The sequence below is a fragment of the Dendrobates tinctorius genome, unplaced genomic scaffold, assembly GCF_039654945.1.
Source record: "Dendrobates tinctorius isolate UK_male_01 unplaced genomic scaffold, ASM3965494v1 ptg000366l, whole genome shotgun sequence".
NCBI lineage: Eukaryota > Metazoa > Chordata > Amphibia > Anura > Dendrobatidae > Dendrobates > Dendrobates tinctorius.
The window spans coordinates 2,350,026-2,363,515 of record NW_027362032.1 but is presented as its reverse complement, the minus strand read 5'-3'; the positions used below and the strand labels follow the sequence as shown (position 1 = coordinate 2,363,515).

Genomic DNA, 13,490 nt, shown 5'->3' with positions numbered 1-13,490 from the left:
TGAGGGATGGGGAAGACCCCTGAGCCCAATCACGGGGCCTCCACCTCACCCCCTGATCCATGAGGACATCAATGACCAGAAGATCCTAGAACTCATCTACAAGATGATTGAGCTGCTGACTGGAGAGGTGACACTGCTGGGAATGCTGGGACATTATACAGTAACACTATGAAGGGATTGGGGGGATGACGGTATCATTGTATGTGTCAGGTTCCTATAAGGTGTCAGGATGTCGCTGTCTATTTCTCCATGGAGGAGTGGGAGTATTTAGAAGGACACAGAGATCTGTACAAGGACGTCATAATGGAGGTTCCCCAGCCCCTCACATCTCCAGGTAATAGACAGGACTAAATACACACGGCCTATAATTATCTGTATGTAGAGAATGAATTCAGTCCCTGTATGTGTTTCCTCCAGATCTATCCAGTAAGAGGACAACACAAGAGAGATGTCCCCGTCCTCTTCTTCCACAGGACTGTAACCAAGAAGATCCCAGTGCTCCTCAGGATCATCAGGTAGATGGAGAGAAGGTGTCAGGAGATCTCCCCTATGATGTGTAGACGGCTGTGAAGGTCTTGTGCTCAGTCTTGTTTTATCCCCCAGTATTATATGTTTTATACTTGTGTAATGAGAACGGTGGAGATGGCAGGATTAGAGCTGATCATAGATGGGACTTCTCTATCTGTCGGTGACTTTTACAATATTTGTTTCAGGGTGAAGATCTGACCCATATTAATACTACAGAGACATATGTGAGGGGTGATGAGCGGTGTAACGAGGAGATTCCCACATATGATTACCCAGGTGAGTACTAACCACTGAATGCAGAGAAGTCACAGATTCCTCTCAGTCACCGGCTGTGGCTGCTTTATCGGTGGTGTAGTCCGGCCGTATTACCATGATCACCATTTTGCCTCTAGACCACAACATTCTCCTCCACCCAAAACTGTTCAAATGACTTTGGGCAGTGAAATCCCTTTTCTATAGAACTTACAACCAATTACATTGTTTCTGATCCTAAGGAATTCAGATTACTGCACAATCTCTCCTGAAATGGAGAGCAATATTATTTTCTCTAATCTTCTGCTCAGGATCCATAGTAGCTCCAATGGTCCACCATAAATGAGGGCAACTCTGGTTTACTGTTGTGTAATCTGTATTTGTAGTTTTCAGTTAATGAGATTCTCGTGCTCTGGGGCGGGGCTGTGGGTGGGGCTGTGGGCGGGGCTTTATGTGGTGCTCTGATTACATATTCCTCTGTATCGGCCTATGACTGGTCGCTGACCCCTCACTGACCTGCCCCCATTATTACATAATGCATATAATAGCATTGATATTATTGGTGATAATGCCTATAATATTGTGGCTATTGTGAGGCTTAGAAAAAAAAATTACATCCAGCAAAATGTCACCGGTGATGGCGGCGCCTGCGCAGTAGCCTCTATATGAACTATATCAAATTTTTTTTGTTAGGAAGTTATAAGGGTTAAAAGTTAAACAGTGAGGGGGTAAATATGACAGAAAATACCCAAAAGTGACACCATTCTAAATACTGCACCCCTCAAGGTGCTCAAAACGACATTCAAGAAGTTTATTAACCCTTCAGGTGCTTCACAGGAATGAATGGAATGTAGAAGGAAAAAATAAATGACAAAAATTTTCCTTTATACCTTTTTTTTTTTTTACTTTCACAAGGGTAACAGGAGAAAATGGACTATACATTTTGTTTTGCAATTTCTTCTGAGCATGCCGGTACCCCATATGTGGGGGAAATCTACTGCTTGGGCGCACAGCAGGGCTCGGAAAGGAAGGCGTGCCATTTGACTTTTAGAATGTAAAATATGCTGGAATAATTAGCGGTTGCCATGTCGCGTTTCGAGAGCCCCTGATGTGCCTAAACAGTGGAGACCCACAACAAGGGACCCCATTTTGAAAACTAGACCCCCTAAGGAAATGTGTGGTGGGCACTTTGAACCCCCAAGTGCTTCGTAGAAGTTAATTACCTAGAGCCATGAAAATAAAAAAATCATATTTTTTCAACAAAAAATTATCTTTTTGCCCTCCATTTTTTTCAAAGGGTAACAGGAGAAATTGGACCCCAAAAGTTGTAGTGCAATTTCTCCTGAGCATGCCGATACTCCATATGTGGGGGTAAACCACTGTTTGGGCGCATGGCAGAGCTCGGAAGGGAAGGAGCGCTATATTGGAGAGCAGATTTTTCTGGAATTGTTTGTGGGTGGCATGTCACATTGTCAGAGCCCCTGAGGTGCCAAATAAGCATAAGCCCCAAAAGTGACTGCATTTTACCAAATACTTCCCTGAATGAATTCTTCTAGTGGTGCAGTGAGCATACTGACTCCACAGCTGTTCCACAGAAAATTATACCATTGGGCAGTGAAGAAAAAATAATTACATTTTTACCACTAAAATGTTGTTTTAACCCCTGATATTACATTGGAAAATATATAGATAGGTAAATGGTTACTACACCCATAGATGAATTGACATAGGGGTGTCATTTCCAAAATGGGGTCACTTCAGGGGGGATTCTGCTGTTGTGGCACTTTGGAGAGATGCTAAGTGCCAGAACAACAGAATCCCCCCTGAAGTGACCCCATGTTGGAAATGACACCCCTCTGGGAATTCATCTATGGATATAGTGACCATTTTCACTACATGGATGATTTCCAGAAACACGTAGTGGAAGTTTTAGAGCAAAAATTGCAGAAATGTCATTGTAGTGCCCAATATATTGTGCCCAGCTTGTGTCTCTGGAGACCTCCCCCCACCTACCCCCGGAAATTGTTACGTCAGCTCTACTGAAATGTGTCTGTCACTAAATAATCCAAATGCTTGAATGTCAAAACAGTTCAAAAACGTGGTTCTGTGTGGAAGATTGTAAAGCCGTCATGGAGGCATAAGGCTGGCAGTGATGGGCATTGTGGGTAATAATAGCGGGGATCATGCCTCATTCCTCTCTTGGAACATACACAACATCTTCTCTGGGGTTCTTTCTTGTTTCAGTTACTGGGATGAGTGCAATAAAATGTCGCTCAGTGAGTCTTCTCACATCTTCACATTCTAAAGGATTGGCGGGGACAGAATTTTCAAAAACAAGATTTTCAGTGACCTTTTCCTGATGATCAAGGAAAGTATCTGCATTTCCGGCTTTTTTGTATAACACAAAAGAATTATATGTGGCCACCTGAAACAAATACATGAGTAACTTTTTATACCAGATCTATGACTTTCTTGATACCTGGTATGGCTGTAGAACCTGATCTGCAAGGTCCACACCCCATATATTTGTTGTAGTCAATGACAGACACAGGTTTTGGAGTAGTGGATCCCTGTTGGTCTGCAGTGGCCCTTGTGGCATCTGTGTGCATCGAGCTCAGGATAAAAATATCTTTTTTATCCTTATACTTAAGGACAAGCAACTCTCCATTGTGTAAAGCCCCTGACTGCCCCTTTCGGAAATTTTTGCTGACCAATGATTGTGGAAACCCCTGACAGTTTTTGTGAATGGTCCCACAAGCCCCTATGTTATGTTCAACCAGACTTTTAAATAGAGATATGCTGGTGTAGTAGTTGGCAACATATAGATTGTAGCCTTTTTGCAAAAATGGAGTTATCTCCTCCCAAACCATTTTTCCAGATGTCCCCAGATAAGTAGGGCATCCTGGTGGGTCTAGTTGGCTGTCTTTCCCCTCATACATGCGAAAAGCTTTCATAACAGGTCCTAGGAAGAACGGCAGAAAACATAGGGGTGGCTTGAACAAGGCGGTTGGACCAATAAGACTGAATGCTCGTTTTTTAACAAGCCCCATTGCGAATGTAAGTCCTAAAAATGTTTTCGTTTCTAGGACATTAGTTGGTTCCATAAATTTGACCTAGCATAATAAGATCGTGGATTCTGGCTGACGAATTGGGACATATATAAATTTGTAGGACAATATGCTCTAGCAAGCTATCTGTCAGAAACAAATTAAAAAAAATAATTGGTCCAAATTTTTCCACCTCCACATTTATACCAGGAATGGCATTAAAATTAGGGATGAATGGAGTAGCCGAATCCGAAGCCTCCTATCTGGGAAATGCTACATCAAGAGGCAAAGCCCCTTGGACATTGGTGTGCGCCAATTCATGAGCACTAGGGACAGCACTAGTACTGAGCATTGTTCCCTGAGTTGGAGACATTTCTCCAGAAGCGCTATTTGACCTTCTTGTTGTACTGGTCCTTGTGTGTGAGGATGGACCAGAATCAATGCTCATTTCTGAGCTATCACTGTCGCTGCTACTAAAGCCCTCGAAATCCACATCGCCATCTGACACTGCACTTTCTTCACTGTCAGAACATAAAAGTGCATAAGCCTCCTCTGCACTATAATACTGACCGGCCATTTTATTCATTTTTATTTTATTTTTTCCGGAAATAGAAAACTCTGACGTGACCAAATTATTGGGGAGACAATTGAGAAAAGCCTAATTTTTTACCCTACCCCTAACTTTAGCATAAACCCTAACTTTAGCCCCAACACTAACCCTAACTATAGCACTAACCCTAACCTGCCTTATCTGTTTTTCTATTGACAAATGATGGACCTGAGTGGGGTCTTGTTTTTGTGAGATGAGAATTGGTATTATTTTCGCCTACATAACATTGATTGGTTTCTTTACATTTGATATTTGGGAGGCAGAATGAACAAACAGTTGAACACCGCACACTGCTGGCTCATCCAACAAGGTTTTCTATTAGACTGTGAACTGTCATTGTCTTGGTAAATAATTAAAGTTTTTTACATAGCTTGCCATTTTTATGTACAGTTTAAGTAGAAATGTTCAAAAATATAAAACTCAAGGATATTTTATTTAAAAAAAATGTTTTTTTATCTTAGCAGATGACTATAACAGGAGATCAGAGGGACAGCTGACATCTTCAATTTTTAAATCTGATGATCTTGAGATCCTACAAGATACAACTGAAGTGAATGCCATTACTCCAGATATACCATCATCCATTCACAGCCAAGATCTGTCATCTGATCCTATAGAGCAGGTCCCATCTTCTGATTCATTACTGACTAATAAGGAAAATCAAAGTCACAGAAGAGGCAATAAAAAACAAACTGCTCCTAAAGCAAAGAAGCCATTTTCATGTTCAGAATGTGGGAAATATTTTACATGGAAATCCCGTTTTGTTACTCACTATAGAACTCACACAGGGGAGAAGCCTTTTTCATGTTCTGAATGCGGGAAATGTTTTATCGATAAATCAGAATTGGTTAGGCACCAAAGAACTCACACAGAGGAGACGCCTTTTTCATGTTCAGAATGTGGGAAATGTTTTAACGAGAAATCACGTTTTGTTACTCACTATAGAACTCACACAGGGGAGAAGCCTTTTTCCTGTCCAGAATGTGGGAAATGTTTTAGCCAGAAAGCGATTCTTGTTAGACATCAGAGAACTCACACAGGGGAGAAGCCTTTTTCCTGTTCAGAATGTGGGAAATGTTTTAAACAGAAACATGATCTTATTAGGCACCATAGAACTCACACAGGGGAGAAACATTTTTCATGTTCAGAATGTGGGAAATGTTTTAACCAGAAAGTGCTTCTTGTTAGACATCAGAGCAGTCACACAGGGGAGAAGCCATTTTCACTTTCTTAATGTGGGAAATATTTTACTTGGAAATCAACTGTTAATAAACATCAGAGACGTCACATAGGGGAGAAGCCTTTTTTATGTTAATAATGTTGGAATAGTTTTACCCAAAATTAAATCTTCTTAAATGGGTTGTCTCTTGTCATTCTTCATGTTTGCTGACAAAAGGATAAAACTAAACTTTATTAATTCCAAATGTAAAGCTATACCCATAATTCACCCCCTGAAGGTTAGTCAGTAGGTGACTAATAGAAAAAACATGTACCCCACATCTCAGTATATAGGGTGAGGTGACGTATACACACTCACTCTCCAAGCCTCTCATTTCTATGGGTTTCATCATCCTCACCAAAGGCGACTCATCAAGAAACTATTTAATATTGACCTATTTTCAAGCGAGACTAATCGAAAAAAAAAAAAACTAAAATCATGAATCATGTTATTTGAAACAGTCAGAAAACTAGCCCCATATTGGCAGATCTCAGACCTGCAGCAGCCAAAAAGGCAAATGCAATTCTAGGATGTATTAACAGAAGCATACAGTCTAGATCACGTGAAGTCATTATTTCCCTCTACTCCTCTTTGGTCAGACCTCATCTGGAATATTGTGTCCAGTTTTGGGCGCCACATTTTAAAAAAGACATCAACAAACTGGAGCAAGTTCAGAAAAGAGCGACCAGAATGGTGACCGGTCTGCAAACCCTGTCTTATGAGGAAAGGTTGCAGGATTTGGGAATGTTTAGTTTGCAAAAGAGAAGACTGAGAGGAGACTTAATAGCTGTCTACAAATATCTAAAGGGCTGTCACATTGTAGAAGGATCAACTTTATTCTCATTTGCACAAGGAAAGACTAGAAGCAATGGGATGAAACTGAATGGGAGGAGACACAGATTAGATATTAGAAAAAACTTTTTTACAGTTAGAGTGATCAATGAGTGAAACAGGCTGCCACGAGAAGTGGTGAGTTCTCCTTCAATGGAAGTCTTCAAACAGAGGCTGGACAGACATCTGAGTGGGATGATTTAGCGAATCCTCCCTTGAGCAGGGGGTTGGACCAGATGGCCGAGGAGGTCCCTTCCAACTCTACCATTGTATGATTCTACCTCAAACTATATACTTCAGCAGTTTATAATCCACTCCAGTGTCAGGAATAGATAGTATGAATTTGAATTTAGCAAATGGCTGCAATGAAACAAAGAGTGAAACATTTAAAGGGGTCTGAATACTTTCCGTACCCACTGTATCAGTAAAAATAGCTCCTCTTTATTAGGTAAAGTATAAAAGAATTGCACTTTGATATTTTTTAAATATTTTTAGAAACATTTTTTTTTACTTTTGGCATTGTGAAGACATGCAGCATTGTTCCTTAATTAACCAGATGACTATTTTTAGCAGATGAAGAATAATAGAATGTTATCTGTATGTTGGCTTTAAATTTAAGTGTTGATTTCTGGTTGGTCAAGAAAACAGACTTTTGCTTGTGTCAGCCGGTAATATTGACTTTTATTTTGCGCTTGAAAAATAGAGTATACACGGGCGCTACCTATCTGAAGAAAACCTCAGATGCAAAAAGGAAGAAAGAAATGTTTATAAAATGGAAAGAGGGAGGCATATCTAAAGAAGAATATAATGCTGTCTGCAGAACCTGCAGGGCACAAATCAGATTATCTAAAGCTGACAATGAATTGAGGCTTGCAAGAGATGTCAAAAGCAATCATAAAGGATTTTGGGGATATGTCAAAAGTAAAAGAAAAGTCAAAGATGCTATAGGATTTTTACAGGATGAAAATGATGAAATGGTAAGACAGGATGTTGAGAAGGCCGAACTTTTAAATTCCTATTTTGCATCTGTTTTCTCTCAGAAAGGAAATGTAACCTCAACTGTTCTTCACTGTCCTATTAAGGGAATAGAAGAATCCGGGATATCTATAAACAGAAAGATAGTGAGGAAACACTTAGCTAACCTAAATGAATTCAAGTCTCCAGGTCCAGATGAATTACACCCCAGAGTACTGAAGGAGATAGCAGAAGAAATTTTAGAACCCCTCTCCATAATCTTTGAAAATTCTTGGAGCACAGGAGAAGTCCCAGAAGACTGGAGAAGAGCAAATGTTGTTCCTATCTTCAAAAAGGGGAAGAAGGTGGACCCAGGCAACTATAGGCCGGTGAGCCTGACTTCTATACCAGGAAAGATCTTTGAACAAATTATTAAACAACATGTATGTCAGTACCTAGATAAGAATGAAGTGATTAAACAGAGTCAGCATGGGTTTGTAACTAATAAGTCATGTCAGACTAACTTAATTTCCTTCTATGATGGACTTCAGCAAAGCATTTGACAAAGTATCTCATACAATCCTTATTGAAAAAATGTCTAAGTATGGAATGGACAAGGCAACTGTTAGGTGGATTCATAACTGGCTTAGTGATCGGACCCAAAGAGTGGTCATAAATGGCTGCACATCCAGTTGGAAGAATGTCTCAAGTGGGGTACCACAGGGCTCTGTCCTGGGCCCTGTATTATTCAACATCTTTATCAACGATTTAGATGAAGGAATTGAGGGTAAACTGATTAAATTTGCTGATGACACAAAGCTAGGTGGGATAGCTAATACTAGAGAAGAGAGAGAGAGGATTCAAAAAGATATAAATAAACTGGAGCAGTGGGCAGCAACTAACAGAATGATTTTTAACAGGGAAAAATGCAAAGTACTACATCTGGGCAATAAAAATGAAAAAAGCATATACAGAATGGGAGGAATAGGGCTAAGCAACAGCACATGTGAAAAAGACTTGGGTATACTAATAGATCACAGACTGAATATGAGTCAACAGTGTGATGCAGCAGCAAAAAAGGCAAATGCAATTCTAGGATGTATTAACAGAAGCATACAGTCTAGATCACGTGAAGTCATTATTTCCCTCTACTCCTCTTTGGTCAGACCTCATCTGGAATATTGTGTCCAGTTTTGGGCACCACATTTTAAAAAAGACATCAACAAACTGGAGCAAGTTCAGAAAAGAGCGACCAGAATGGTGACCGGTCTGCAAACCCTGTCTTATGAGGAAAGGTTGCAGGATTTGGGAATGTTTAGTTTGCAAAAGAGAAGACTGAGAGGAGACTTAATAGCTGTCTACAAATATCTAAAGGGCTGTCACATTGTAGAAGGATCAACTTTATTCTCATTTGCAAAAGGAAAGACTAGAAGCAATGGGATGAAACTGAATGGGAGGAGACAGATTAGATATTAGAAAAAACTTTTTGACAGTTAAAGTGATCAATGAGTGGAACAAGCTGCCACGAGAAGTGGTGAGTTCTCCTTCAATGGAAGTCTTCAAACAGAGGCTGGACAGACATCTGACTGGGATGATTTATCGAATCCTGCTTTGAGCAGGGGGTTGGACCAGATGGCCCAGGAGGTCCCTTCCAACTCTACGATTCTATGATTCTTACATATGGCCTTGAGTTGAGCAGCTGGTCCGTGTATTTGAGAGTCTCCAGCTATGAGAGATCTCCTGAACAAGAGTTAGGCTGGCTTTTATACTATTTTGACCCATAGACTTGCATTAGTGTCTGTCCTATAACCACATACAGTGATTTGCCGCTATATTCGTAGCCTCTTCCATATTAGAAGCTTATGGAATACACATATAGTTATTTTTTGCAATATGCATATAATTAGCTATGCATTACCTTAGCCTAAATGGGGTTTTACACATAGCGATATCGCTAGCAATATCGCTAAAACATCACCGATTTTGTGATGTTATAGCGATATCGCTAGCGATATCGCTATGTGTGATACTTACCTCCGACCGGCTCCCCCGCTGTCCATTGCTGATCGCACGAGATCGGGCGGCTCCATTTCTCGTTGTCTGCTTTCTGCTGGGCTTCCTGCTGTGTGAGACGAGCGACACTGGACGCGGGCGGGAGGACGTCTGGATCGCTGTGTGTGAAAGGTGAGTATCGTGCGCTGCATCGCTGCTGCATCGCTGTGAGATCTTTCTGTGTGAAAGCTCACTAACGATCATTTAGCGATGCACCAACGATCCTGACCGGGTCGGTATCGCTGGTCGGATCGCTGGTGCATCGCTAAATGTAAAAGGGCCTTTAGAAACTTAAGCCTATGGAGAACCATTCATTATCTCTAAATAGTCACATACTGACAGTTCTGACAAGTGACCTATAGGTTTGACAAGCAGGGAACAGATGTATCAGCCAAAATCCTCAGACTAGCTCACTCATCCACTGACCAGGGTTTCTGCTAGCTAGTTAGACTCTGCATATGTGAAGTAATCTATACTATTTTTTATTATAGAAATACTGATATTTTACAGTCCCCCCTGATTATGATTTTTAGAAATATCATAATCCTAAACTCATTCTCTCACCATTCGTATCACATTCATTCTTTATTCTGAAAACCTTGTGTCACCATCTGCCCTGAATGTCATCTGAATTCTCAAACCTATTGTATAAAACAAAAATTACGTCAGAGAGTTTATATTTTTTCATTTTAACATCTCTCTTAAAATATCCTCTTCCTTTTTCATTTCTATCTTTATATTCTTATAAATTCTCTTAATTTTACACATAATAACTATTTGATATATTATACACAACAAAACTATAATAAATATGATAACAATCGGATTAGATGATACATTCCCTGCTGCCATTTTCGCTGAAGACTGTGACCAACTCGCTATGGATTTTCCTAAATTCCTCCACCAAGATGACCCTGACATACTCGTCCATTCATGGTCAATATCATGTAAATTACCTTGCTCATGTCTGAATACAATTTCAGCTTCTTTTATTTGTTTTGTCAGCAGATTTAATAAACCCTTGTCTTTCTTTATCTCATTTGTCCACAAATCCCAAGGAAATTTATTGACTTGTGACAAATTGAACTGGATCGGAAGGATTTTCAGATTTCTTGAGCCTATTGATGTAGTATACAGTTAGTCCTCGGTTTACGACGGTCGCGCGTTACGTCGTTTCGTGGTTACGACGCTTTATACGACACCTTATTCTGACTTACGCGGTTTTGCGTCGTAAGTCAAACTACGTGCAGCAGCGGAAGAATACAGTCCAGTACTGCACACTGTACCCGGTTACACGAGGAAGACGAGTCTCCTGCATGCCATAATGCCCTTCATTATGGCTCCCAAACATAAGCCAGACTCTTCTGATGCCAGTGCATTAAAGAAAAGGAAGGCCATCACCATGGAGGTGAAAGTGGATATCATAAGGCGATCTGATAAGGGGGAAACACCAACAGAAATTGTCAGGTCATTAGGACTTAGTCGTTCGACTGTCGCTACGATTATCAAGGATAAAGATTGAATCCTTGAACATGTGAAAGGATCTGCTCCTATGAAAGCGACAGTGATAACAAAGCAGCGTAGTGGGCTTATTCTTGAGATGGAAAGATTATTGGTGCTTTGGTTGGAAGACCAAAATCAACGCCGTATCCCTGTGAGCTATGGTTATTCAGGAGAAGGCTAGGCGACTGTTTGAGGCGTTGAAAAGAGAAATGGGGGAAGGAAGTGAAAGTGAAGAATTTGTGGCGAGTAGGCGTTGGTTTTTGAGGTTTAAGGATCGTGCCAATTTCCATAACATTAAAGTGCAAGGTGAAGCTGCTAGTGCTGATGAGAAAGCAGCAACTGAGTTTCCTAAAGCATTGGCTGAGATAATTGAGGAGGGTGGTTACTGTGCTCAACAAGTGTTCAACGTGGATGAGACAGGCTTGTTTTGGAAACGTTTGCCTAACCGTACGTACATCACCAAGGAGGAGAAGTCAGCACCAGGTCATAAAGTCGGCAAGGAGAGACTGACTTTGCTTCTTGGGGGCAATGCTGTTGGCGACTACAAACTGAAGCCCATGCTGGTGTATCAGGCTGAGAATCCAAGGGCACTCAAGGGCATTTTGAAGGGTCAACTACCAGTCATCTGGAAGTCTAATAGGAAGGCATGGGTGACACTTGCAGTGTTTGATGACTGGTTCACCAACCATTTTGTGCCAGGCATGGAGCGGTATTGTACCTCCAAGGATATCCTCTTTAAGGTGTTGCTAATTCTGGACAATGCCCCTGGACACCCTGCCCATCAGGATGACTTTAACCCTAATGTCAAGGTGGTTTATCTTCCACCTAATACCACTGCCCTAATACAGCCTATGGACCAAGGAGTCATTGCTACATTCAAGGCCTACTACTTCCGAAGGGTCATTGGTAATGCTTTAGCAGCAAATGAAAAGAATAAGGACTTGACTCTAAAGGACTTTTGGAAAACATACATCCTTGATGCTGTGAATAACATTGCTGATTCCTGGGATGAGGTTAAGCACACCAGTATGAATGGTGTGTGGAAAAAAACTGTGTCCCCAGTTTTTGAATGATGTCACAGAGGTCCAAGAGTCAGTGACTAGTGTCATAAAGAACGTTGTTGATATGAGTAAGACAATGAATCTGGAGGTGGAGGAGGAGGATGTCACAGAGCTACTGGCATCTCATGGAGAGGAGTTATCTGCTGAGAACCTTATTCAACTGGAGAAGCAGATGATAGAGGAAGAGGAAGACATACCAACCCCAGAACCTAAGAGATTTACAAGGCAGGGCTTGGCAGGAGGTTTTGCCCTGATAGAGGAAGGGTTGTCAAGGTTTGAGGCTGAGGATCCCAACATGGAAAGGTACACTAGGGTTGCCAGAGGAGTCATGGATTCCCTTAGGTGTTACAAGGAGATCCTGGAGAAGAAGATGGTCTCCTTCCAAACTAACCTGCAGCAGTACTTCAAGAAGGTAGAGAGGCCTGCAATAGATCCTGCAACAGATCCTGTACCTCCAGCACCTTCTGCAGCTTCCTCCCAATGCTATTTTTGTTTATTACAGTACTGTACACTGTTGATTACTGTTACAGCACTTACAGTACAGTATTTCATTAAACGTACTGTACTGCACAATATTTTACTGTACCTATGTTTATTGATAATTATGTAAGGTACTGTGTTAGGATAGGCTAAGTGTTTGCAGTACTGTACTGTTACTATGGTACAGTACTGTATGAACGTATGGTCTGACTTATGTTGAAATTCGGTTTACGACGCCGCGTAAGAACGGATCAACGTCATAAGTCGAGGACTACCTGTACTTCCTTCCTTCTTTGTGAGAGCTTTAACATTTCCCTCAATACAATATAAACCCATTGTCAGATTTTCGGCATGTACACAAGATGAGAAGAATGCAGAAACCACTTCTCTTCCTGACATGACTTGGAAACAAATCCTGTTAGCGCTTACTGGTGTCACCGGGTCATGTATCGTGTGGACAGTCTCAACTCTGGCATGACATGAGGTATGATTATGGAAACATGAATGATAAATGACTTTATCCTGTCCAGGTAGACACATTACCTTGGAAACAAAATTTAAGCATGACGAAATGTCTAATTGTTCAGTGTTGATACCATCAAATGCAAACTCTGTGTAGTGTAATTGATAATATAGCAATTGTGTAGGACTGACAGGAAGTCCCAGAACACTTATAGGAACCAGGGTTTCTTCTCTTCCTGACACTGGGATCAGTGATGTTCCTACACAAATGTTCTGTTCACATTCTATCCACTTATTTACCCACAAATCTGTATGGTTTAACGCAAAGTTATATTCTATAGGCAAATCTCTCATTAGTCCTAGAGGTGTAATTCCACTTTGTAAGGCTTGTGCAATCATTGTCAGATTGGTGGAATATTCAATCTGAATTTCTAGACATGTTTTGGCCACTTGAGATTCCTGTTCACTTTCCATTAAAGCTAAAGTAGCAT

At 40.9% G+C, this 13,490-nt stretch overlaps 1 protein-coding gene across 1 annotated transcript; it reads left to right on the top strand.

Annotated features, from left to right (window-relative positions):
* Positions 1–201: 201 nt before the first annotated feature.
* LOC141075639 (gastrula zinc finger protein XlCGF66.1-like) lies at positions 202–5,798 on the top strand. Its single transcript, XM_073562748.1, has 4 exons — positions 202–334; positions 418–515; positions 714–804; positions 4,899–5,798. Exons 1-4 carry the CDS (start codon positions 202–204, stop codon positions 5,669–5,671), a joined length of 1,095 nt encoding a protein of 364 aa, XP_073418849.1. The 3' UTR covers positions 5,672–5,798.
* The last annotated feature ends 7,692 nt before the right edge of the window (positions 5,799–13,490 follow it).

Bases quoted from the DNA above. Each gene is read 5' to 3' on its own strand.
- LOC141075639 (XM_073562748.1), top strand. From the start codon at position 202: ATGTGTCAGGTTCCTATAAGGTGTCAGGATGTCGCTGTCTATTTCTCC. The intron at 516-713 runs GTAGATGGAGAG...TATTTGTTTCAG, and splicing joins GTGCTCCTCAGGATCATCAG to GGTGAAGATCTGACCCATAT. The intron at 805-4,898 runs GTGAGTACTAAC...TTTTTATCTTAG, and splicing joins TCCCACATATGATTACCCAG to CAGATGACTATAACAGGAGA.